This window comes from Oncorhynchus mykiss, chromosome 11, assembly GCF_013265735.2.
Source record: "Oncorhynchus mykiss isolate Arlee chromosome 11, USDA_OmykA_1.1, whole genome shotgun sequence".
Taxonomy (NCBI): Eukaryota; Metazoa; Chordata; class Actinopteri; order Salmoniformes; family Salmonidae; genus Oncorhynchus; species Oncorhynchus mykiss.
The window spans coordinates 19,740,565-19,767,866 of record NC_048575.1 but is presented as its reverse complement, the minus strand read 5'-3'; the positions used below and the strand labels follow the sequence as shown (position 1 = coordinate 19,767,866).

General features: G+C 43.5%; 1 protein-coding gene across 6 annotated transcripts in view; it reads right to left on the bottom strand.

Moving 5' to 3' along the window:
• phldb2b (pleckstrin homology-like domain, family B, member 2b) overlaps positions 1–27,302 on the bottom strand; it is a 45,676-nt gene extending 18,374 nt beyond the window's left edge. For 2 of the 6 annotated variants that reach the window (XM_021620446.2, XM_021620445.2), the window contains exons 1-5: positions 27,014–27,301; positions 13,388–13,444; positions 12,995–13,115; positions 11,920–12,102; positions 2,762–2,881 (exon numbers count right to left, since the gene is read on the bottom strand). In XM_021620446.2, coding sequence (XP_021476121.2) covers positions 2,762–2,881; positions 11,920–12,102; positions 12,995–13,115; positions 13,388–13,444; positions 27,014–27,046 — 514 coding nt within the window. In that variant the 5' untranslated portion in view covers positions 27,047–27,301. Of the gene's footprint in view, positions 1–42; positions 131–2,761; positions 2,882–6,459; positions 6,855–11,919; positions 12,103–12,994; positions 13,116–13,387; positions 13,445–27,013 lie in introns of those variants that run through there. The other 4 variants (XM_021620444.2, XM_021620448.2, XM_021620449.2 and 1 more) reach the window with 4 other exon arrangements.

Genomic DNA, 27,302 nt, shown 5'->3' with positions numbered 1-27,302 from the left:
TACAGGAAACACATGGTATACACCATTCAACGAAATGCTTACTTGCAGGTTCCTTCTTGACAATGCAACAGTAGATACAGGAGGAGAAAGCAGAAAAGAATACACATAAAGACATGTTATTTGAAAGTGTCTTATCTTCACCACTAAGTGAACAGTTAAAAACCATCCTCTACACGAGCTCTCTGTCCATCATCTGTTTCGTCTGTTGAAGCCTATAGGTCTGAGGGTGTTCTTATTATTCTGAGAATATCTCTGTGTATAGGTGCGTCAATGTGTGCCTTCTTCTGTGTGGTTTTGGTCTGAGAGTAAAGGAGAAAGTTATATGGTGGTTGTACCTGCAGCTAAGTCTATTCATAGCTGGACTTGGCAGGATACTCATAACCCAAACAGCAGAGAGCTGCCAGTAAATGGCCTATAACACTGAGGGCCCAAGAGCCAACACATACAGACAACACACTCACACACACACACACAGAAGAACTCACTCACACGCTCCCACCTATTCTCAGATTTAAAACTAACACACACGGTAGTTCAGGTCTCTAAAAGTAGCAGGGCAACCGACTTCCTGGGGAAATAGAAAACCTCTCAGTGGTCAGGAATTTCTTCAATCCCCCCCTTGAAAATCCAACGGAGAGGAAACCTAGTAATTTTACTCATCAAAGAGCTAAACAAAAAGGAGACAAGAAGGTTAGCCATTTCACCCTGAGTAATGGGACTACTCTTTACATACCGTCAAGACAGTAACGCACACATGACCTCCAAAACACACATAGAATCACTAATTATAGACGGACATGTGTGCCTTGTGTGTACACATGTCCGAAGTGTGTTTACCTAGAAGTGTGTGTATACATGTACTAAATGTACTAAATGTGTGCAGGACCGTATGTATACTGTGTGCAGAAAAGGCCCATGAAGTTGTTGGAATAATCCTTTAATTCATTGCCACTTACTCAGCTGGGCCAGGGGCGCTTTAATTAGGTCAGGTGGAAATGTCAGACAGATCTCAACTCCATAAAAGGAGGAAATTGCCATCGCTGCTCTCTCTTCCTTAACTCCGTCTGATCCAGAAGTTCTGTGCGTCCATGAATCCATGTAAGTCCACCGACTCTGTTACCTTTCATCTGAACTATCTGTTGCGATCGGGGGTGTGGGCCATCAGTTATTGTTAATAGTTATTACCGGAGCGCGGCTTGGAGCGCACACTTCAAATCTATTATGTAATGTGAATTGTCAATGATCACGGCCCTACGGATCCTCATAGGCCAATTATGCAATCGATATGGTTAATATGTAATGAAATGAATTACCTGTACACATGAAGACAATTGAAAGGGTGAAATGAGAAACGTCATTGTTTGCTAACTGATCGACTTTGATATCAAACTAATGGGGGTTACAGATTGAATAACCATTCACTGTTGGTATTCTTTCATGTTTTATGATAAATAGTTACGAGCCTAAATGACTCACGGATGATTACTATTGACTTCTTAATGAACTGGCTTGTTGACTTCCCTAATTATGTTAATCGTGAATGATTGTTATGACTTGATCTTTGTGATTATGAGTTTGATTGAATACATGTTATTTGTTTCCTTTGTGATGCAGCACAGACTACTCAGTAAATATACCACTTTATGGTTAAAGGAATTCCTGCCTCAGTCTCATCCATTCCTCTGTCACCTGACACGTGACCACCTGTTCACCTTCACTGTCAGTCATCCTACCTGTCCAGCTACCCACAATGATTCCACTAATCTTTCACTGTGCATGTCCTGTGTGTGCACACATGAGTGTGTGTAGGTAAGATTGTGTGAGCGAGGGGTCCTAGTGGGTAAAGGTTTAACCTCAGCCTTGTAAAGAGGGGGATAAATGGGGCAGAAAGCAGAAGACATCTGGTCTCGAGACGCTGTTAGAAACACAAACACACAATCACAGTAGACTCCATTAATAGACAGATTTTCCTTTAAGGTCTGGTTAATATCGGCTCACTCTAATCTTTTTAAAACTATTAACACTAAAAATGGTCCATAGCTCCTCGCTATACAATTGAGTTCAGTGTGTGTGACCCCTATACAGATGTATATTTGTGTGTGTACATTCCTGCTGTCTAGCTGCCGAGACAGTGAGCGAGCAGCGATGATATACGCAGACACACACACACCATGTTCAAATGCAGAGATCAATCACCACGGTTACAGCAGAACACAGCTGCATCACCACGACGACAGCTATTGCCAGATGTGAAAAACATTCCACCCGTCTTGAGAAGTGTGTTTTAGGTGTGTGTGTGTGTGTGTGTGTGTGTTTCTAACCCTGTGACTTGTCAAAGACCCTCTGCCTCAGCAAAAACACATGTTTGAAGATATCCAAACATATTAAGGACCTAAGAATGCTTTAGTTTACATTTTAGTCATTTGGCAGATGCTAAGTCTCCTCTATACAGAAGGACTTACAGTTAGTTCAGTCATCTTAAGATAGCTTGGTGAGACAACCAGAGTCAAAGCAAGTACATTTTCCCTCAATAAAGCAGTTACACATGACCGCGTCTCAATCACGTACACCTGTCGTGGCGGGCTCCACCTGTAACTATACCCTAACACTGGGAGAGAGGAAGTGATATGAGAACTGTGGGACTAGGGGCTGATATGGGATCTATAGAGGGGCCCCCCCCTCTATAGATCCCATATCAGCCCCTAGTCCCACAAAGGAGAAGAGAGGTGAAAGAGGGTAGGGCCAAGTGTGTGTGTGCTACCTGTGCTGTAGGCCAGAGGAGAGACAGGGCTCTTCTGGGGCAGCATGCTCTTCATACGACTGGCCTCTTCTGGATGGTTGAAGCGGAAGAAGTAGGATTGACCCAGACACAGAGAGTAACCTGGAGAGAAAACAGTCAGATAAACACACACTAAATGACAGAAGAAATAACAGAAGACAGAATAAATAATTCAACACAATACATGTGTTAGACCTCCAGGTTCTCTGTATAACAGACAATCCATCTGCACCACACTCACACACACAGTCTGGGCCATTCCAGACCACAGTGTTTGGCCATCAATTAGGATCACAGAGTCAGGTATTAAACAAGACATCGGGGGCACAACCTGATAACTCTCTCCCCCTCACACCCACACAGCAGTCATCCACAGCTGTCCAAATACCTCACAGAAAGAGGGAGATAAAGAACGAGGGGGGGAACCCCTTATCGCTCTCTTGAATGCAGTGGTAAGAAGATCCCTGAGTGAAGGACAGAAAAAGAACACCTTGGCCATCACTCTGCCAGCCTCAAACTGACCCTTCCACATGATCCAGATAAACAATTCAGCCACTTATCTCTGTATTAAACAATGCTGATGCTTGTAGGATTGATGTTTCAGGGATCCCTCCCAAGCACCTTAAATATGGAGAAAAACAATGTCAAAATGACAGAACTGTTCCATCCATCTGTCTGATACCAGAGATACCTACACTCAGACAGATACCAGAGATACCTACACTCAGACAGTTACCAGAGAGTAAACCAAACCGGGGAGAGGAAAGAGAGAGCGAGCGAAAGAAAGAATGGAAAAATACAGCATGGAAAAATGTCTGGGCTAATTCTCTTTCTCACTCTCCTCTCTGTCCCAAAACCCCAATGTTAAGAGAGGGGGTAATGGTAATAGGGATGACGTGACTCCCTTAGAGGGCTCAGAGTCTGATCTGGTGTGTGTGTGGTTTTAACATGTAGCTGATGTATGCAACTAATGTGTGAGTAATGTGTGTGTGTAACTAATGTGTGAGTAATGTGTGTGTAACTAATGTGTGAGTAATGTGTGTGTGTGTGTCTGGTCATGTAAAGAAATATGTCTGACATGCTTCCCCCTTCCTGAAGAACTGCAAGTGTGTGTTTTTAGCTGAGGGTACTTTTCTGGGCTCGCTGTAGTATTTCTAGAGAATAAGCCAAAGACAGGACTAAGACCAACACTTCTCATACCACACTGCTGAGTGTGACTTATTACCCACACACACTTACCACAGGAAATAATACTCAAGACATAAATGTGAAATTCTGGTTTTGACCTTTTCCATTGAATTGAGAATGTTTTCACACAGGACTGTTTAGTCTATGCAGCTGGACTAGGCACTACACAGTAAACAAAGTAGGATAGGACACATTGTGTTGATTTGGCCCGTATCTTCACACACATCAAAGATCACACACATGCATCCCAAAGCTGTCCATGCATGCGACTTAAACAAAAATAAACAAATATGTTGTATTGTCACATACACCGGATAGATGTGGAAGAAGTTGACTGGCCTGCACAGAGCCCTGACCTCAACCCCATCGAACACCTTTGGGATGAATTGGAACGCCGACTGCGAGTCAGGCCTAATCATCCGACCTCACTAATGCTCTGAATGGAAGCAAGTCCCCGCAGCAATGTTCCAACATCTTTTTTTCTCTTCCTTTATTTAACTAGGAAAGTCAGTTAAAAATATTATTTTCAATGACCCAGTGGAAAGCCTTCCCAGAAGAGTGGAGGCTGTTGTAGCAGCAAAGGATGGGAACCAACTCCATATTAATGCCCATGATGTTGGAAGGAGATGTTCGGCGAGCACGTGTCCACATACTTTTGGTCAGGTAGTGTAGAATCATAGGATAACGAAGCTGTATATGCCATGTGTGACCATGGGTGTGTATAAAGACTGTTTACAGTCTCTGTTTAATCACTCACAGTACCATATGGTGTTTAGCATGACAGCAAACAGAGGAAAGGAGAGAGAGAACATCTGTGTGTGTGTGTGTGTGTGTAACAGCAGTCTTTCTTCATAAACTCAAATTCCTTGACTCAACTGTCTGCCAGTTTTATAGGACTGTTGCCCTTATTTGTTCATTACACTATTCTAATTTCCTTTCTCCCAAAAACAACAACCACTCCAAACAACAAACACACAATCTTGTTTTTTACAGATATCCCCAGCTACAAAGATAACCTCACACACTTTGATCTCACAGATGCCAGTGAAGAAGACATCTGGTACCAATTTCTTCTGGTTAATCTAAATTAACCTAACACGGAACCACAATGTTATGGGAGGGAAACCGGTCTATATTTAGGAATAAGAGTAGAATATGTGTCTATCTAATTGCCAAATGTGGACCATTAGGTTATAATATTAAACAATTAGACTTTTATCCCACAGACTATATGTCACCCTGGCTGATGGAGGGGATGAGGAGGGTAGGTAATGGCCCCTATAACTACCAAATATGATCTTCCAATCTAGGTCATTGGATTTGGGGGGGGGGGGGGGGCTCAATCTTCTGGTCTGCTGCTTGGATGTGTTGAGTGGATCACAGCGGCTTTGCAGGGCCCTAAAAAAAACACTGCAAAAGTCAATGCATCATTCCTTCCTCGGTGTGATAACTAACACGATTAGTGTCCCTTTGAAAAATAGGCCTACTATAGCCTAAAGTAGGATGGGAGGAAGAAAGAAAGTAGGGGAGGGAGGATGCATTTGAACAGGGGAGGCAGCTGGTGTACATGTGTAGCGTTGTCATGTCACCTGACAGATGCTGCCGCTTTCAATTACATGTCCTCTCTCCTTTATAAAACAAATAAAGTAACGAGACTAATCTTGACATCTGAAATCAAAGGCACTCTCTCAATAACCGAGTCCCAGGAAGGCAGATAAAGATTTCCTTTGGCGTCACTTCAGTTCTACTTTCTATGACCGCAGGCTGTTTTTTCTTGTCAAGTGAAAACCAATCACGTCGTTGTCGGTCTGTGAACTACAACCCCCGAGGTGCGCGATAATACCATTCTTCACAAAGGTGACGCGTACGGTGCTGCTTACTTTGTTGACGTCAAGGTAGCCTTTTCAAATTTGATCGGAGGTCATGAAGTTAATTTCCCCCTGCAAACGTAGACAATATAAAAGACTATCTGGAAAGCATTTAAGCAGGAGGTTCTTATCTCAATTATACAATTTATGGTTGCAACAGAGCAAGCGTGACGCAAATGGTTTGCTGTTGCCTACCCTTGCTATATTCCTAAAACATTTAGCCTAATCAAGAGCAGCTGACAAACAACAATTCGCCAAACAATGAAAAGAACTGTATCATAAAAATTAAACGTTTCCTTCAAGGAGCAATCTGCAGTTGCTTCATCTATTTTGGGAGTTCTGAATTAAACGTACCCATTGATTCTTGAAAAATATAACTTATTCTTAGTTTAGTTCAACGGTCAAAACCCAAAATATAAGCTTGTTTCACTCCAATGTTTGTAAACAAACGCTATATAGCCTCAACATGGTTAAAACTATACTTTTTATATCATGGATGGTCAGACCTTATTGTCGTTTTCTAGTCACAAAAGGCTACAAAACCAAAATGATGTACACATGCACGCGCACTCACAGGGGTCTTCCAATTCAGGGAATTTCTTAAATGAGGCTATCTTTACTAACCTTTTTACAGAGTCCCATTCAGTGAATACAACTGCGGTATTTTCGGTTATTTCTCTATGTCTGAACAATTACCATCGCGTTCTTATCCTCCTTCAACCCAGTCCAAAGCTCCAGAAAAGACTCGGGACTTCGGGGTTCAACAGATTTCCATCCAGATGGGGTTGAGGTAAGGAGCGCACCAACTCTCCAAAAAAAGGGGTGGTGTCGCCTGCTTGACGCGAATAGACTGGGGTAAAAAGCAAAACCCTCCCCTAAGACAGTTTACGAGTTCTGAATGAGATCAAAAGCAGCCGCTTGTAAAACCCAAAACTAATGTATTTGATTAAAAATGCATTTCAGTTCAGCTAAAACAGTCTCGGACCCCGTTCTCTGTTGGTTGGAACACAGTGGTTTAAAAGCCAGAGGTATTTGGTCCCCGCCCCCTTACTCTATTTCTTTGTCTACCTAGCCTACTTTTCCCTTCTCTTTGGAAACACCTTGAGAGGAATGTTACTATAGCCAACCTCACATCTATAGAGCCCAACAGCTTAGAGGGAGAAAAGAACAACTCAAACTTAAATAGATGTGATTTTTTATCAAAGCCATATTTTTCCAAATTCAGCCTAAATGTTTAATTAGATAACAACTTTGATCTGACGCACAGAAGAACAGCTTCGGAAAACTACTCAATAGAGAAGGGGAAGGAAAGAGAGACAGTGGACTAGAAAATAAGTGAAAGCCTTGGACAGAATGGAATGAGGTAGAGAACTGTGATGAGAGAGAGAGACTGCATGGTATAGGGTGGAGAGAAAAGGAGAAAAACATCCACTCTGATATTTTCAGAGAGTGATTCCTCACAAAACCAGGACAAAAAAAGACCATGATTTTGGGGATTTTCACGAAATGTAACTCTGGAACATTGATATTCCCATGTGGAGTATATAGGCTATTATGTTATATATACATTTGACTAATCAAAATGTGTATATTTGCTAATTCATGTTTTTTTTTTCTCAATATTCATAAATTAATGTAAGATTTTTTTTATTGAAATCAAAATACTATCCATATTACAAAACAAGTGGTGACACTTCAAATGACCATTTCTGCTTAGTAGCACCTAAAGATAAAATGGTATAGTGTCTTAAAATACCACCTTGCATCCCACTGCTGGCTTGCTTCTGAAGCTAAGCAGGGTTGGTCCTGGATGGGAGACCAGGTGCTGCTGGAAGTGGTTTTTGAGGGCCAGTAGGAGGCACACTTTTCTCGGGTCAAAAAAATATACCCCAGGGCAGTGATTGGGGACATTGCCCTGTGTCGGGTGCTGTCTTTTGGATCGGATGTTAAACGGGTGACCTGACTCTCTGTGGTCACTAAAAATCCCATGACACTCTGGTGTCCTGGCTAAATTCCCAATTTGTCCCTCATCCCATCATGGTCACCTAATCATCCCTGGCTTACAATTGGCTCATTCATCCACCCTCCTCTCCCCTGTAACTATTACCTGGGTCGTTGCTGTAAATGAGAATGTGTTCTCACTCAACTTACCTGGTAAAATACGGCTTACATTTTTTTTTAAACAAAAAAAAAGGTGGCCTGGGTAAGGCCAGAATTCCATAAATATCCCATATTTGATCAATTATTTCTCAATTATGCTTTTAGAAACAAATGTCAAATATATGTAAACAATCCTTCCTCCAAATGGACATTCTATGGGTTAAATTTAGTAAAATTCACTAAAATCATGGTCTTTTTTTATCCTGGTTTCGTGAGGAATCACTCTGCTCCTGGCAGACACATGTTCAGGGATAGTGTTTCTGTGTGTGTGTGTGTGTGTGTGTGTGTGTGTGTGTGTGTGTGTGTGTGTGTGTCTGTCTGGTGCCTCCACATCATCATATTGATATGAGTCAGCAGTGTGGTTTATTATCTCTGTTATTGGCAATACTGAGCAAACACAATACGTGTTTCCAACAAAACACTCCAGTTACATCACTTTGTGTGTGTGTGTGTGTGTGTGTGTGTGTGTGTGTGTGTGTGTGTGTGTGTGTGTGTGTGTGTGCGTGTGTGTGGCTAACGTCTGTAGCCTGAGAGATTATCCTAGAGGATGTTTCCATTTCACGCTCTCTTTCTCTAAATCCCACAAGGTTCTCTCGCTCTCTGTTCCTTCTTCTCTGTCCTTACCATGAACTCTCCCATTCTCTCGCTCTCTGTTCCTTCTTCTCTGTCCTTACCATGAACTCTCCCATTCTCTCGACCTCTTGCCCTCTGCCCTGGCCTTTTTGTCTTCTTATCATCCCTCTCTTTTCACACTAAGACGTTTTTACGCCTTTTCTTTGTATCTGAAAGGTATTGCAGGTGTTGTGCCAAAAATCTCCCCCCTGACAGAGCCCCCCCCCCCCCCTTTGCGTAAACGCGCACACACTCAATTCTTCATTGCTGAGACTTGCTTGCTAGTTGAGATTTCTTCACTCCGATGTCAGTTTAGCCTACATTTCACCGATCTTAGTAGCAGCATTTTTTATTTGTGTCCTTCAAGGCAGCTGTCAATGATCAAGTTAGGCTGCGTTTCATTTTTTTTTTTTTATGGCGGTTTGATCGCAGGGGAGGCACTAGTAATGTCTGCAGTTTTCAGTTTGGCTATTTGTTCCAAGCGTATTGGTCTATAAATAAATATATTTGCCAAAACTTGTCATCTCTCCCATTGCTTATTCGACTAGTAGTTGTTCTGAAATGTTTATTGCGTGCCTACATTTTACTCCATCCTCTATGTTTAATATAACATCCCTACATATTCACGTTGGTTGCCTATCTTGACGTGAAGTGTGTTCTATAGAAAGTATTTGACTCCGATGTGTGCCACAGAAAGTATTTGACTCTAGTGACACAATTAAGGGAATTAGAAGGGGCGGACTTCGCAAGGCCCTTTTCTTGCCTTCCGACCCCCCCCCCTCCCCTATTTTGTGTCTAGAGTCAATTTGTATTTTATTCTGTTATATTCCAGTATATTATTACTACAAAATGTATGTGTGTTGACTGTGATCTTGGTAAGTGTGGCTTGTCTCTTTAATGAACAAAATAATGAACTATTGATCTCATTCATTTAGAAATGATTCAACTCAAAATATGCCATTCTGTTGTTTTGGACCTGCCTAAACAAATTCACAATGAATTTATTTTTGATGCTGTATAGTCAATGGATTTATTCAAATAGACGCCCACCCACATCTGCACACCACTACTACCACTTGTCAATGGCATGCCAGCATGGGCACTGGAGGTATAAAAGGCATACGTTTTTATTTAACCTTTATATGCAGGCAAGAATGTGGTAAAAATGGGCCTGTTTGAAAGGGGGTCATGTAAACATTTACTCTTTTTTTTTACAGGCAAAATACCGTAAGTCTTATGTGAGCGCAGTATAGAGACAACACATTGGTCTCCAGTACGTATACACACCAAGATGTTGTCAATATTTGAGTCAGCTAGCCACAGTGAGAAAACAAACAGGTCAGTCAATATTTAACTGACAGTGGTCAGACCAGACCACGACAGAGAGCTGGGGAAGAGGTGTGGAAAGAGAGAGGGAGATTAATGGGGAGAGAGGGAGGGAAAAAAGTGAGAGAATGTGAAAATAGAGGAATGTGTTTGCGTTCTTGTTTACACCTTCCAAAACCCCAAAGAAGGGAAAAGAGAAAGGAATGTTGGGTAATGAAGGGGAAGAAAATGAATGAAAAGGAGAATGGATCAAGGATTTAAAGATGAGAAATAGGAGAAGTGAGAGTGAAAAGGACTAAAAGAGAGAGAAAAATAAATGTCTAAAGAAAGACTGAAAAGGAGAAGGAGAGAGAGAGAGTGAAAGAGAGGAATGGAAAAATACGAGTGTGTTCTCTGCAGTTGGAAGTTGTGAGTCATGGCATTGTAAACAACAGGAGCTATCCATTCCAAACCAAGGATAATTAAGCTAAAAGGCTAATGGCTCAACCACACACAAACACCACACACACACAGCTTCACAACACCATGAAGAACCCAGGTCGTAAACTTTACCCACATGATTCATACACATGTACACTGAGTGTACAAAACATTAGGAACACCTACTCTTTCCGTCACATATACTACTAACCAGTTGAAATCTATGATCCCTTATTGAGGTCAGTTGTTAAATCCACTTAAATCAGTGTAGCCTTGAGACAATTGAGACATAGATTGTGTATGTGTGCCATTCAGAGGGTGAATGGGCAAGACAAAATATTTAAGTGCCTTTGAACAGGGTATTGTAGTAGGTGCCAGGCGCACCGGTTTGAGTGTGTCAAGACTGAAACGCTGCTGTTTTTCATGCCTTCGTGGTTTTCCAGTGTGTATCAAGAATGGTCCACCACACAAAGGACATCCAGCCAACTTGACACAACTATGGGAAGCATTGGAGTCAACATGGGTCAGCATCCCTGTGGAACGCTTTCGACACCTTGTAGAATCCATGCCCCGACGAATTGAGGCTGTTCTGAGGGCAAAAGTGGGAGTAACTCAATAGTAGGAAGGTGTTCCTAATGTTTGTATACTCATTGTATACAGGAAGGAAAAAGCTAACCACACATGCGCGCGCACACACACACACACACTCATAGGCTGAATATATTTAGCATGGGCTCTCAGAACCTCAAAAAGTTCTACAGCTGCACCATTGAGAGCATTCTGACTGGTTGCATCACTGCCTGGTACGGCACCTGCTTGGCATCCGACCACAAGGTGCTACAGAGGTAGTGCGTATGGCCCAGTACATCACTGGGGCCGAGCTCCCTGCCATCCATGACCTCTATACCAGGTGGTGTCAGAGGAAGGACCTAAAAATTGTCAGACTCCAGCCACCCAAGTTATAGACTGTTCTCTCTGCTATCGCACACCAAGCGGTACTGATGCACCAAGTCTGGAACCAACAGGACCCTGAAGAGCTTCTACCACCAATCCATAAGACTCCTAAATAGACTGGGTAGCTAGGTAACTATTTAATTATTTGCATTGACCCTTTTGGCACTAGCGTTTTTGACTCATCACATACGCTGCTGTTACTGCTTATAATTGATCCTGTTGCCTAGTAACTTTATCCCTTCCTATATGTACATATCTACCTCAATTACCTCATACCCCTGCACATCGACTCGGTACTGGTACCCCTTGTTTATAACTATGTTATCATTACTCATTGTGTATCTACAGTATTATTACGTGTTTTACTTTTCTATAATTTCTTTACTTTCTTTCTCTCTACATTGTTGAGAAGGGCCTGTAAGTAAGCATTTCACTGTTAGTCCACACCATTTGATTTGATTTGTAACCAATGCAGTCAAGGCACACAGGCAAGGCAAACAACACTGCACTTAAACAAGTACTACCAGTAGGTGGCGACAAAGTGTGTTGGTTTGCGGTCCTGTGTGTGGACCGTGTGTGGACCGTGTCCTGTGTGTCCTCTGTATATCTCACCTTGTGTGAGCGGGACAGGTGATGTCACAGGGACGCCGTCCAAGGAGCAGAGGTTCCCACAAGGGTCGAGGATGATGACCCCTGATGTGTTGATGATGATGCAGTGTTCCGCCTCGATACCTACACCCTGGATGGTGATGTCTTGGGGTACCGCTGCGTCCTCACGCCCGATACGGGTCACTCCTGGAAAAATGTATGTTATGTCGTTGTGGGTGAAAGTTGAGTTGACTTTAGATCCGATTTTTTGGGGGTGTTAGGCTAGAGAGTTATATAGTCAGCTAAGCTTAGCACATCTGTTTAAGAGAGTGTTTAAGTCTCCCTACCAGTCAGTCTGATTCTGTGTAGATCTCTGTTATCTCTGCTACCATCTACACCCTGTTGGCTTGTTAACAAGATATCTGTTTGGAATACTGATGAACCAGAGACACCTGTGGTGTCAATGACTGAAAGGGCTATAAATACACTGTAATTATGTCATTATACAGTAAAAATACCGTGACTGTGTGCATGTGTGCTTGCATGTATGTGTGTGCACTTGTTACAGTGTGTGTGCGATTGCATTTGCGTGCATGCGTGTCTGTGTGTCTTTAGTGTTCCCTGAGGGAGGAAGTCAGCTTGGCTCCCTGTCCTGGCTCTATTGTGACCTGATTTCCTCCCAGAGTATCACATCCCCCCATCTCCCTTTCTCTCTCTCCCCATTTCTCCCTCTCTCTCGCCCAAACTCTCTTTCTCTCTCTCCCTCTCTCTTCCCTCTCCCCATCTCTCTGTGTCCCCATATATCTCTATCACCCCTCTCTCTCTCCCTCTCCCTCATCTCTCTCTCCCCTTCTCCCTTTCTCTCTCTTCCCCTCTCTCCCTTTCTCTCTCTTCCCCTCTCTCCCTTTCTCTCTCTTCCCCTCTCTCCCTTTCTCTCTCTTCCCCTCTCTCCCTTTCTCTCTCTCCCCCTTTCTCTCTCCCTCACACCCCCTCTCCCCAGTAGCAGTCACCATGGTTACAGGGGGTTCTAGGGAAACAGATAAAAGGGACATGGCATGTATGGCCCAATCAAGTATGTGTGTGTGTGTGTGTGTGTTACCCTCTTTAAGGGGCAGTAGGGTGATAGCCACACTCAGTCTCCCACTGCCCAGGCTGACCAGATGTGGTGTGGCTGTTTGGACCTTCAGGCATTTCCCTGTGTCTATCAGGTCCAAGGGAGACTGGGAAGAAACATCCACACATTTCATATACAGTCAAATAGTTATTAATATTACATCTTAAACGTATGCTTGTGTTATTTATTTTCATGAACAACCCATTTTTATTTTAATGTAAGGAAAAATTGAGCATGTAAACTCTAACAACTTATTTTGAAAATAAACTGAAAGCAGCTTTCCATAGTGCTGCTGGTCCAAACTATAAAGATCTTACTCTAGCACCTATTCTACTACCAGTACATTGTGATGTAGCTGAGTGAGATATCTATTGTCACCTGTGGCTCGTCTGGACTCATCTGGTCTGACTCTGGCTGACAGAGTGTCTCTGGGTCCTACAGGAGAGAAAGGAGAGTGAGGTTAGACTCGGTCAAACACACATATACTGTAAAGACACAGAGAGGCCCAGAAAGCTAAACACACACACACACACACACACACACACACACACCCCAACAGCTGTAAAACCCGGGAACCTGTGTGAGAAGCAGGGATGCCCACAGCCGGCTGATTGCATATTTAGAACAAACACAGAAACGTAAACACATGCAGGCACAAAGAAAAGTGTTGATAGGGGACAGAACGCGGTCAGACCATCAAATAATTGGCAATTATATGACTCTTATAGAATTTCCATGTGGGCCGAGGATATTGGAAATGTAATCAAAGCCTATTGGATGATAACTTGTTTTTAACTAGGACAGACAAATTTATAAAGGACTTTTTACGACATAGTGAAGACATCAAAACTATGAAATAACACATATGGAATCATGTAGTAACCAAAGAAGTATAAAACAAATCAAAATATATTTCATATTTGAGAATCTTCAAATTAGCCACCCTTTGTCTTGATTACAGCTTTGCACAATCTTGGCATTCTCTCAAACAGCTTCATGAGGTAGTCACCTGGAATGCATTTCAATTAACAGGTGTTCCTTGTTAAAAGTTAATTTGTGGAATTTATTTCATTCTTAATGCGTTTGAGACAATCAGTTGTGTTGTGACAAGGTAGGGGTGGTATACAGAAGATAGCCCTATTTGGTCCATATTATGGCAAGAACAGCTCAAATAAGAAAAGAGAAATGACAGTCCATCATTACCTTAAGTTAAGACATGGCTGTTTATTTACCACCACATACAGATGCTGGCACTAAGACCGCACTTAGTCAGCTGTATAAGGAAATAAGCAAACAGGAAACCACTCACCCAGAGGTGGCGCTTCTAGTGGCCGGAGACTTTAATGCAGGGAAACTTAAATCAGTTCGACCTGTCACGACTTCCCCCTCTCCTTGTTCGGGCGGCGTTTGGCGGTCGAAGTCACCGGCTTTCTAGCCATCGCCGCTCCATTTTTCATTTATCCAATTGTTTTGTCTTGTTCCCTGCACACCTGGTTTTCATTCCCCAATCACACTACATGTATTTATTCCTCTATTCCCCCTCATGTCTTTGTGTGAGATTGTTTTGTGTTACGTGTCTATGTTGACACGCTTTACTGGTATGCGTTTATTTTGTGTTTTATTTCACGAGGTATGTTATTGTGTTTATACAATATTACTGTGACTGTTTGCTCGTTTGCACTTTTGCATTGGATGGAGGTTTCGACGCAGTGGCGTCCCGTCTGTTGGTTTCTCCTGCCTAAATAAAGTGTGCGCCTGTTCACAACTCTCTGCTCTCCTGCACTTGACTCCGCTCCCAGTACGCCATTGACACAACCAAATTTCTATCAACATGTTAAATGTGCAACCAGAGGGGACAAAATTCTAGATCACCTACCTGTACTCCACACACAGAGACGCGCACAAAGCTCTCCCTCGCTCTCTATTTGGTAAATCTGACCACAACTCTATCTTCCTGATTCTTATATTACAAGCAAAAATTAAAGCAGGAAGCACCAGTGACTCGGTCTATAAAAAAGTGGTCAGATGCTAAACTACAGGACAGTTTTGCTATTACAGACTGGAACATGTTCTGGGAACATATCAATACATTTTTAAATTTAACTAGGCAAGTCAGTTAAGAACAAATTCTTATTTTCAATGATGGCCTAGGAACAGTGGGTTAACTGCCTTGTTCAGGTGTAGATCAACAGATTTGTACCTTGTCAGCTGGGGGATTTGAACTTGAAACCTTTCGGTTACTAGTCCAACGCTCTATCCACTAGGATACCCTGCCACCCCTGCAATAAGTGCATCGAAGACGTCATCCCCACAGTGACTATACGTACATACCCCAACCAGAAACCATGGATTACAGGCAACATTCGCACTGAGCTAAAGGACAGAGCTGCCGCTTTCAAGGTGCGGGACTTTCAAGGTGTGGTACTAACCCGGAAGCTTACAAGAAATCCTGCTATGACCTGCAAGGAACCATCAAACAGGCAAGGCGTCAATAGAGGGCTAAGATTGAATCATACTACACCGGCTCCGATGCTCGTCTTATGTGGCTGGGCTTGCAAACTATTACAGACTACAAAGGGAAGCACAGACGCGAGCTGTCCAGTGACATGAGCCTACCAGACGATCTAAATCACTTCTATGCTCGCTTCGAGGCAAGCAACACTGAAGCATGCATGAGAGCATCAGCTGTTCCGGACGACTGTGTGATCACGCTCTCCGTAGCCGACTTGAGTAAGACCTTTAAACAGGTCAACAGACACAAGTCTGCGGGGCCAGACGGATTACCAGGACGTGTGCTCTGGGCATGTGCTGACCAACTGGCAGGTGTCTTCACCGACATTTTCAACATGTCCCTGGTTGAGTCTGTAATATCAACATGTTTCAAGCAGACCCCCATAGTCCCTGTGCCCAAGAACACAAAGGCAACCTGCCTAAATGACTACAGACCCATAGCACTCACGTCCGTAGCCATGAAGTGCTTTGAAAGGCTGGCAATGGCTCACATCAACACCATTATCCCAGAAACTCTAGACCCACTCCAATTTGCATACCGCCCAAACAGATCCACAGATGATGCAATCTCTATTGCACTCCACACTGCCCTTTCACACCTGGACAAAAGGAACACTTACGTGAGAATGCTACATGGCGTTCAACACCATAGTACCCTCAAAGCTCATCACTAAGCTAAGGATCCTGGGACTAAACACCTCCCTCTGCAACTGGATCCTGGACTTCCTGACGGGCTGACCCTAGGTGGTGAGGGTAGGGAGCAACACATCTGCCACACTGATCCTCAACACTGGAGCCCCCCAGTGGTGCGTGCTCAGTCCTCTCCTGATCTCCCTGTTCCCCCACGACTGCATGGCCAGGCATGACTCCAACACCATCATTAAGTTTGCAGACGACACAACAGTGGTAGGCCTCATCACAGACAACGACAAGACAGCCTATAGGGAGGAGGTCAGAGACCTGGCCGGGTGGTGCCAGAATAACAACCTATCCCTCAACGTAACCAAGACTAAGGAGATGATTGTGGTCTACATGAAAAGCAGGCCCGAGCACGCCCCCATTCTCATCGACGGGGCTGTAGTGGAGCAGGTTGAGAGCTTCAAGTTCCTTGGTGTCCACATCAACAACAAACTAGAATGGTTCAAACACACCAAGACAGTCATGAAGAGGGCACGACAAAACCTATTCCCCCTCAGGAAACTAAAAAGATTTGGCATGGGTCCTGAGATCCTCAAAAGGTTCTACAGCTGCAACTGGTTGCATCACTGCCTGGTACGGCAATTGCTCGGCCTCCGACCGCAACTACAGAGGGTAGTGCGTACGGCCCAGGACATCACTGGGGCTAAGCTGCCTGCCATCCAGGACCTCTACACCAGGCGGTGTCAGAGGAAGGCCCTAAAACTGTATATACCCTCGCTACTGTATATACCCTCGCTACTGTATATAGCCTCGCTACTGTATATAGCCTCGCTACTGTATATAGCCTCGCTAGTGTTTTCACTGTCTTTTTACTGTTGTTTTTATCTCTTTACTTACCTATTGTTCACCTAATACTTTTTTTGCACTATTGGTTAGTGTTGGTTAGTTCACTATTGGTTAGTTCACCTGTTGTATTCGGCGCAAGTAACAAATAAACTTTGATTTGATTTGATCTGAAGGTCAGTCAATCCGGAACATTTCAAGAACTTTGAAAGTTTCTTCAAGTGCAGTTGCAAAAACCATCAAGCATTATGATGAAACTGGCTCTCATGAGGACCGCCATAGGAAAGCAAGACCCAGAGTTACCTCTGACGCAGAGGATAAGTTCATTAGAGTTACCAGTCTCAGAAATTGCAGCCCAAATAAATGCTTTGCATGTAACAGACACATTTCAACTGTTCAGAGGAGACTGCGTGAATCAGGCCTTCATGGTCAAATTGCTGAAAAGAAACCACTACTGAAGGACACCAATAAGAAGAAGAGACTTGCTTGGGCCAAGAAACACGAGCAATGGACATTAGACCTGTGGAAATCTGTCCTTTGGTCTGATGAGTCCAAATTTAAGATTTTTGGTTCCAACCGCTGTGTTTTTGTGAGACGCAGAGTAGGTGATCTCAGCATGTGTGGTTCCCACCGTGAAGCGTGGAGGAGTGATGGTGTGAGGGTGCTTTGCTGTTGACACTGTCAGTGATTTATTTAGAATTCAAGGCACACTTAAAACCTCATTGGGATAGGCGTGCCGCTAGCGGGACACCGCGACGACATCCAGTGAAATTGATAATATAAATATTTAACTTTCATAAAATCACAAGTTAATACATCAAAATAAAGCTTAACTTGTTGTTAATCCAGCCGCCATGTCAGATTTCAAAAAGGCTTCACGGCGAAAGCAAACCATGCGATTATCTGAGGACAGCGCCCCACATACCAACACATGAAAAACATATTTCAACCAGGCAGGTGCGACACGAAAGTCCGAAATAGCGATATAAAAAATGCCTTACCTTTGATCTTCTTCTGTTGGCACTCGAAAAGGTCCCAGTTATATCACAAATGGTCCTTTTGTTCGATAATGTCCTTATTTATATCTAGAAAAACTCTGTTTAGCTGGCACGCTTCAGTCAATAATCCACTCCATTTCCCTCCATCAAAATGCATACAAAATTAATCCCAAACCTTACTAATACATTTTTCCAAACAAGTCAAACAACGTTTATAATCAAACCTTAGGTATCCTAATACGCAAATAAATGATCAAATTTAAGACGGAGAATAGTATGTTCATTACCGGAGATACAGTGCCTTGCGAAAGTATTCGGCCCCCTTGAACTTTACGACCTTTTGCCACATTTCAGGCTTCAAACATAAAGATATAAAACTGTATTTTTTTGTGAAGAATCAACAACAAGTGGGACACAATCATGAAGTGGAACAACATTTATTGGATATTTCAAACTTTTTTAACAAATCAAAAACTGAAAAATTGGGCATGCAAAATTATTCAGCCCCTTTACTTTCAGTGCAGCAAACTCTCTCCAGAAGTTCAGTGAGGATCTCTGAATGATCCAATGTTGACCTAAATGACTAATGATGATAAATACAATCCACCTGTGTGTAATCAAGTCTCCGTATAAATGCACCTGCACTGTGATAGTCTCAGAGGTCTGTTAAAAGCGCAGAGAGCATCATGAAGAACAAGGAACACACCAGGCAGGTCCGAGATACTGTTGTGAAGAAGTTTAAAGCCTGATTTGGATACAAAAAGATTTCCCAAGCTTTAAACATCCCAAGGAGCACCGTGCAAGCGATAATATTGAAATGGAAGGAGTATCAGACCACTGCAAATCTACCAAGACCTGGCCGTCCCTCAACTTTCAGCTCATACAAGGAGAAGACTGATCAGAGATGCAGCCAAGAGGCCCATGATCATTCTGGATGAACTGCAGAGATCTACAGCTGAGGTGGGAGACTCTGTCCATAGGACAACAATCAGTCGTATATTGCACAAATCTGGCCTTTATGGAAGAGTGGCAAGAAAGCCATTTCTTAAAGATATCCATAAAAAGTGTTGTTTAAAGTTTGCCACAAGCCACCTGGGAGACACACCAAACATGTGGAAGAAGGTGCTCTGGTCAGATGAAACAAAAATTGAACTTTTTGGCAACAATGACACACCAAACAAGCTGGTTGAGAGAATGCCAAGAGAATCACACCCTGATCTGTTTCACCTGTCTTTGTGCTTGTCTCTACCCCCCTCCAGGTGTCGCCCATCTCCCCCATTATCCTCTGTGTATTTACACCTGTGTTCTGTTTGTCTGTTGCCAGTTCGTTTTGTTTCGTGAAACCTACAAGAGTTTCTTTCCCTGCTCCTGTCTGTTCTTGCTCCTGTATTCTAGTCCTTCCCAGTTTTGACCGTTCTGCCTGCCCTGACCTTGAGACTGCCTGCTGTTCTGGACCTTTTGCACCCTCTCTGGATTACTGACCTCTGCCTGCCTTTGAACTGTCGTTCGCCTGCCCCATACTAGAAATAAGCTTTTGTTTCTTCGACACTGTCTGCATCTGGGTCATACCTGAAACCTGATAAATGTGTGCAAAGCTGTCATCAAGGCAAAGGGTGGCTACTTTGAGGAATCGAAAATCGAAAATATATTTTGATTTGTTGAACACTTATTTGATTATTACATGGTTCCATGTCTGTAATTTCCTAGTTTTGATGTCTTCACTTTTATTCTGCAATGTAGAAAATAGTAAAAATAAAGAAAAACCCTTGAATGAGTAGATTTGTCCAAACTTTTGACTTGTACTGTGTGTATATAAACTCAGCAAAAAAAGAAACGTCCTCTCACTGTCAACTGCGTTTATTTTCAACAAACTTAACAGACGTGCTCAATGGGATTGAGATCCGAGCTCTTCCCTGGCCATGGCAGAACACTGACATTCCTGTCTTGCAGGAAATCACACACAGAATGAGCAGTATGGCTGGTGGCATTGTCATGCTGGAGGGTCATGTCAGAATGATCCTGCAGGAAGGGCACCGCATGAGGAAGGGGGATGTCTTCCCTGTAACGCACAGCATTGAGACTACCTGCAATGACAACAAGCTCAGTCCGATGATACAGTGACACACCGCCCCAGACCATGACAGACCCTCTACCTCCAAATCGATACCGCTCCAGAGTACAGGCCTCGGTGTAACGCTCATTCCTTCAATGATAAACGCGAATCCGACCATCAATCCGACTCGTCAGTGAAAAGCCCTTTTTGCCAGTCCTGTCTGGTCCAGCGACGGTGGGTTTGTACCCATAGGTGATGTTGTTGAGGACCTGCCTGACAACAGGCCTACAAGCCCTCAGTCCAGCCTCTCTCAGCCTATTGCGGCGGACAGTCTGAGCACTAATGGAGGGATTGTGCATTCCTGGTGTAATCGGGCTATTGTTGTTGCAATCCTGTACCTGTCCCGCAGGTGTGATGTTCGGATGTACCGATCCTGTGCAGGTGTTGTTACACGTGGTCTGCCACTGCGAGGACGTTCAGCTGTCCGTCCTGTCTCCCTGTAACGCTGTCTTAGGTGTCTCACAGTACAGACATTGCAATTTATTGCCCTGGCCACATCTGCAGTCCTCATGCCTCCTTGCAGCATGCCTAAGGCACATTCACGCAGATGAGCAGGGACCCTGGGCATCTTTCTTTTGGTGTTTTCAGAGTCAGTAGAGTTTTCATAACTGTGACTTTTTAATTGCCTACCGTCTGTAAGCTGTTAGTGTCTTAACGACCGTTCCACAGGTGCATGTTCATGAATTGTTTATGCTTAATTGAACAAGCATGGGAAACAGTGTTTTAAACCCTTAACAATGAAGATCTGTGAAGTTATTTGGATTTTTACAAATTATCTTTGAAAGACAGGGACCTGAAGAAGGGATGTTTCTTTTTTTGCACTATTAAAGCTGAACTACCCCCTAAACAATTGTTTTTTATAAATACATATATTACAAAAAATAACCCCCCCCCCCACACACACACACACACACACACACACACACACACACACACACACACACTCACAGAAACCTCTCTCCAAGCACAGCTGCCACATGTGAGAGAATGTCTGTGTGAAAGTGTTCCAGAAGGGAAAAATCACTTCAGCAGGGCACAGGCTGGAAGGACACACACACACACTCACACACACACTTCAGTGGGAGGAATGGGTTGGAATGTTCCATGCCGTTTTCCCACGAGTGTATGGGAGTGTTTGGCATGCCCATGCCCACATTGGGGGACACACATACACACACACACACACACAGACACGCACACACACCACAGTGGCACTCTACAACCATGACTGTGACCATGAGTGGTTGTCTCTGGTCAAACCGCCCTGAGGGACCAAGTTCACCACAGAAGACCACAACCTTAGTTTTTGGCAGTGGTAATGACAATTCCACCCTAAAGGCCATGGAATGAGATGGGACAGAGATTGTGAATTGTCAACTGTTGATTGGAGTGGGGTTTATTTCAGAGCTCTGTGTAAAAATTAAAGCAAAGGCCAATAGCAGCAAGGGGAGGGATTAAACACAGAGAAAATATTCATATAGATATTTATACAAACAGTAAGAGCACCAGAATGACATGATGGGGAGGTGTGTCTATGTTTGTTGAGGTTCTGTGTGGGTTGGCCTTGGCGAGTGATCGAAGTATGTTTACCCCTACCACATGCACACACACACACACACAGACGAGTGAAACAGCACAGCTGAGATGATTAGAGCCTTGTTAAAACCCCATCAACCGCACCTCCTTCCCTTCAATCACCCCTCCTTCCTTCCTTCCTTTCTCTCCCTCTCTCTCGTCCTCCAGCTCCTGCTCCTTATCCTCCTATCATTCCCCTCCATCCTCTTTCTCTCCTTTCATTTGTCTCTTCTCAGCCGTCCTCTGTCCCCTCCTTTGTTTCTCCTCTCATCTTCTTTACTCCTCTTTCTTCTATTCTCTCCTCTCATCTCCTCTCCCCTCCTCCATGTTCCTCTACTCTTTTCTCCTCTCCATGGTCCTCCCTTCTACTCTCCTCTTCATTCCTTTATTATCATCTCTCTCCTCCTCTCCTCCTTTCCTCTGCAGAGGAAACACAAATCACCAGCCGCTCCAGAGCACTTCCTCTAATTCAGAACTCTCTTCCTGTCTGAGCTCACTTCCTTTACGGTGCAAAAGCACCATTGCCCCTCTACAGACACATTCTCTTTCACACACATGCCCACGCACGCACACACACACGCACACACACACACGCGCACACACACACATACACACACACACACACACACACACACACACACACACACACACACACACACACACACAGCCAACGTCTCAAATCAGCTCTTGTCTTTATCACATTTGCTTCCCGACATCACATCACGAGAGAACACACACAAACACTCAAACACAATCATGTTCACACACACATCCTACTCCACGCTTCAGAGAAATGGGTGTTACCTTCATGCAGGTGTATTCCCAGCAATCACTCACACACTCTTACACACACACAACGGATAATCAACAACTGATAAATGGGGTATGTATGTGTGTTTGAGATGAGCAGATGTAGATGGAGGTCAACAGCAGTTGAAGTAGAAGTGCTCTTCATAATGACAGGAGCTGCTTTACGATCACCCTCATCCATCTTCACGCCTCCCACTTCTACACAGCCCCCATCCCAAAACAACACGCACCCAGGTGAGCAGGCAAGTCAGGGCAGGTGTTTGGCCTCGTTAAGCTTTAGCGGAGCCCTCAGGTGTGTCGCCCCGGGATACAGAATTCTGAACTACCCTCAGCAGCCACATTCTTGGGTTGTTTGTGTGTGTGTGTGTGCGTCCGCCCGTGCATGTGTCACATTCCTATACGTCTATAGGCTCTGGTGATGGGGATCGGATCCCGGTCCATGTCGCTCCTAAAGGAGTTCTAACCCAGAGATTAATGCGTTTTCATAACAGAGGTCTACTGCTTAAGGTAGAAATGGCAGTAGACCTGCTCTGCTCTTGCTGATCAGAAACTTGTTTGTGTGCTGCCTAACCAATGGCTGTGCTTTGTAGGCCTACAGTGGCAGTTCAGGAGGAGAGTCAAAGGCTTCTTCCGATTTTAGTTGTTGATTAGGCCTAATCCAAAAAATGTACTATCTTGCGCTTGGACTAACCTATAGGATATGCTTTGTTCAGTTTGAGAAGGAGAGCACGAAGATGTGAAGGAGGACTAGAGGTCAACTTTGACAGCTTGCTACTACTATAATTCATTTTATTAAAAAAGAATGTTTCTTTCCCATGATGTAGGCTTATTTAGCAGAATTATTCACTTCACAGATTTGAGAAAATGACATTGTGGAGCTGAAACTTCAAGCAGCAGCTGCGGCACAATTAATCGGCAATGGACATGGTACTGAAAATAGGCAAATTTGAGTAAGCATCATAATTCATTTAAACCGTTTTCATTTGAATTTATTTAATTGTTGGAGCCTATTGCTTCCTATTTAAGAACTAAGAAGTAGGCCTACCTGTTTGACAGACTAAATTAGGCTATAGGCTGCTATATCCATAGATTTTTACGTAATTTCCTCGACCTTCCATGTACTCTTTAAATAGCCTTCTCGATGTCAGTGAAGAGCTGCTAAGTTAAAACCAAGACTCAAATTGAGGGGGTATAAGGGGCCTACTTTTTATTATAGAAAAAGCACAGGCTTACCCCATGTTGGCTTAAGATTTTTTTGGAAAATAAAACAGATCCGATTATATAGTGATCTATAACAGCGCTTTATGCTAGAAACAGCTGTTTCTTTGACATTCAGAGGCTGAGCTACAACCTTCTATTACCAAGGAGACCAAAAATGTACTTACTTGGGAAGTAATCAAATTCTGTCACTATCAATTGATTAAGCTATTCACTTTCTGTGCAATAGAAGTGACCTTCTCTCGTTGGGTTAAGCCACGGAAGAAGAGTAGCCAGCAGTTTTTATGCGTCAGTAGGCCTACTCTGTGTGGGGTGGAAAGGTAGGCCTACGTTTTGAAAGTACAATGCTCAGATTCCTAATGACGTCTCAGATTTAATTATTTGCAAACAGGGACAGTTTAGTTGCAAACAAGACACACTGATTTGACATTGAAGAAATATGATAAAAAGAACACATAGGCCTATCTCTCTGTCCATTCTTAGCCTGTAATTTTGGTAATTTATGTGGTATTAAAACATATTTTGATAATATGTAAAATGACATAGAATTTCATGAAATGGTTATAAAATGATTTTTTTTATGACCTGCAAATACGATGATAGATTAATGCAATGCTTTTGCTTTTACTATAAAGGAGGTCTTTCCATTCCTACTCTTGTCCACGGTGGTCTGTGAACCCACAACCTTCTGGCCCGCAGCCCTGTGCATGATCAAAATTCCTGCGTTGACATGTAATGCTTTCAGGACAAAGCATAGTTCATAAAACTGCATATCTAAGGCTCTGGTCTGTCCAAGAAGTGGGGGTAAAGGGTAGACATGTGCTCTCCTGTCCACCTCATGTTTTAATGATCATTTGGGGTACAGGGGAGGGTCACTTGTTTTTTGTCATGTGTTCAGTGAGGGTTTAGGTCAAATATATTTTGCTGAAGGGAGGGCCATCCATTTTCTTTTCAGAGAGGTCCGATTTTCTCCATGTAAACCTTATTATAAATAACATTCCCTCCCTTACGGTCTGTGGTGTGGGCCTTAGGGGTGGGGGTGTAGAAAAAGAGGAAACGGTACGCAAGCTCACTAATTTAATATCTCTCTCTTCCACTCTCTCTTCTGTCTTTCTTTCTCTGGCCGGTCCCTCCCTACATTCCATGTGAGGTCTCCTTACGCTGACAAAGCTCTTATTGTGTTCCTGCTTCTGCCTAGTCCCCTCTGGGTGACACACACACACAGAAACACTTATACATGAGGGTCGAGTGTGGCCACCCTTCCCTCCCTCCCTCCCTGTCTCACTCCAATCACTCTCTGGCTAATCAATGGCTTAAATTGATCAGTTAAGTACCCGGGAGAGGAGAAAGCTGTCTCCAACTCTGGAGAGAGAAACCTACACACACTTTAGAGAGTCACACACACACACACACACACACACACACACACACACACACTTGGGCGAGAGTGACCTTTAGAAAGAAACCCCCCTCTGTCTCTGGATTCATCCTCCGCATGGCCTTTCTAACTTGTGTGTGTGTGTGTGTGTGTGTGTGTGTGTGTGTGTGTGTGTGTGTGTGTGTGTGTGTGTGTGTGTTTTAATAAGTGCAGGAGCAGAGCTAAAGAGTTGCTTAATAAATCCTAGCCTGAACCCCTCCTCAAACACATACATGTAGACCAGGAAGCTCTTGTTTTCATTGTGATAATGCTGGCATCACCCTTAAGCAAATAAAAAATGAATAATGAATCCAAATCAACATATGACAGGATGACTAATATTGGTACAGCTGAAAGTCACTGAAGCTAATCTGATATTTAATATGAAGGTATGCATTAGGAAACCCAGGATTACCTACAGTGTATACTATATGCGGTGGATCAGCTAGTGCTTTGACTTGTAGAAGGATGGATACTAAATTAGTTCTGAGTCAGCTGACCTATACGGTTTAGATGCCAAGTCACTCTGGGATAGACCAGACATTAGAGGAGGGAAAGAGTGGGAGATGAAAGAAGGAGAGGGAAATGTGAGGAGGAATGGAGCGAGATTGCAGGGTGGAGATTAGGGAGAGGGGAGAAGAGGAGCACAAAAGGGAGAGTCATCAGGGGAGAGAAAGAAACAGACAGTCCCTCAAACAGAGAGAAAGCAAGAAAATGTATAAAGCATGAAAAGGGATGGTGGTTGTTTGGATGAAAAATTGGGTAGTAAGAGGTAGTCTGTATCTGTTTCTCACGAGGATCTATTCCCTCATATCTGACCAGACTCTGAAACTCCCCTCTGGTTCTAAGTAGAAACAGACTAGAGTGAGATACCACTCTACAATAGTATCTCCCCACTTGGCTATGCCTGTGGTTCCTAAACGGTACACTGCTTAGACCCACCTAACACTATCTTCTGCACCACCAAGTAAACAAATGTTTGTCTCAAACTAGAAGACCCCGTCTTTACCTTCAATCTGAGAAAAATATGGAAATACTAACTATTTCAGGATCTTCCTTCCTTCCACTGTTGTGATTGATCGTCTCATCACACGGACAATGTGCCACTGGCCTGTCTGCCCGTCTCACCTTCATGCTACTATGAGAACATGGCTAGGGTGTGTAGCCACAGAGCTACATTCACTCTGGCTTGAAAAGATAAGGCTGGGTCAAAGGTTATAGGGTCAGGGGGTATGGTCTGATACACACTGGGGTTATATGGTAATGCTGTATGTTGTGTACCAGGTTCATGTTACATTAAACTCCACCTTCCCATATAGACTGACCCAGTTACCTGTTGAGAGAGGGAGCTTTATCTTCTGCACATGTCACCAACACTATCAGAATACCTGGGAACCGAGAGGGCGTGGTGTACCATACAGTATACAGATCTTGGATAATTCACATGTACACATGTACACATGTAGCTTTAATCTATTCTGTATACTGTACACAACATTCATGCGTCAGGCACATGCTTGCCTGCGCAAGACTTGTATCCAAAGCCATAGCCAATATTGGCATGCAGGGTGCACAGCAATATAAAATCAACAACCGTGTTCTTTGTGTGTTCAAAAATAACAAAATCTGCAATTAAATACGGATTACTGAGCTATAATCTGTCATTGTGCTGCTAAATGGCTCACTCAGGAAATTAACCTCTAAAAGAACTACGGAACTGGTAGTATAGGACTAGCCTACCGGTTAAAAAAACCCATTTAGGCTAATGTAACAGAATAACATGTTATGAAAACGAGGTAGGCTATAAATAACATATAGACCTTGTCACGTGTAAATAATACACCGAAATAAACGTAAAACGAATAGAATATCAAGGTTACCGTTGTTGAAAAGGTGCTGAGAAGCTCGGTCATGACGAGAGAAGATTCCAACACAAACACAAAAGTTCCCAAACTTTCTATTTAATAAAAAATCCAAGCGGTTCTGCTGCTGTCACTTTCCTCTGAAACCTTGTCCAAGGACGCATCACCGGCGCATTCCACCGCAGGACCGAGAAGTTCAGCGGCACTCGCGGTTCTTCAGGAGAGACTTGATGCGCGGTCCTCACCCACAAACAAAATATACATACATACACATACACACTGAGAGGCTGTCCGTGTAGCGCACAGG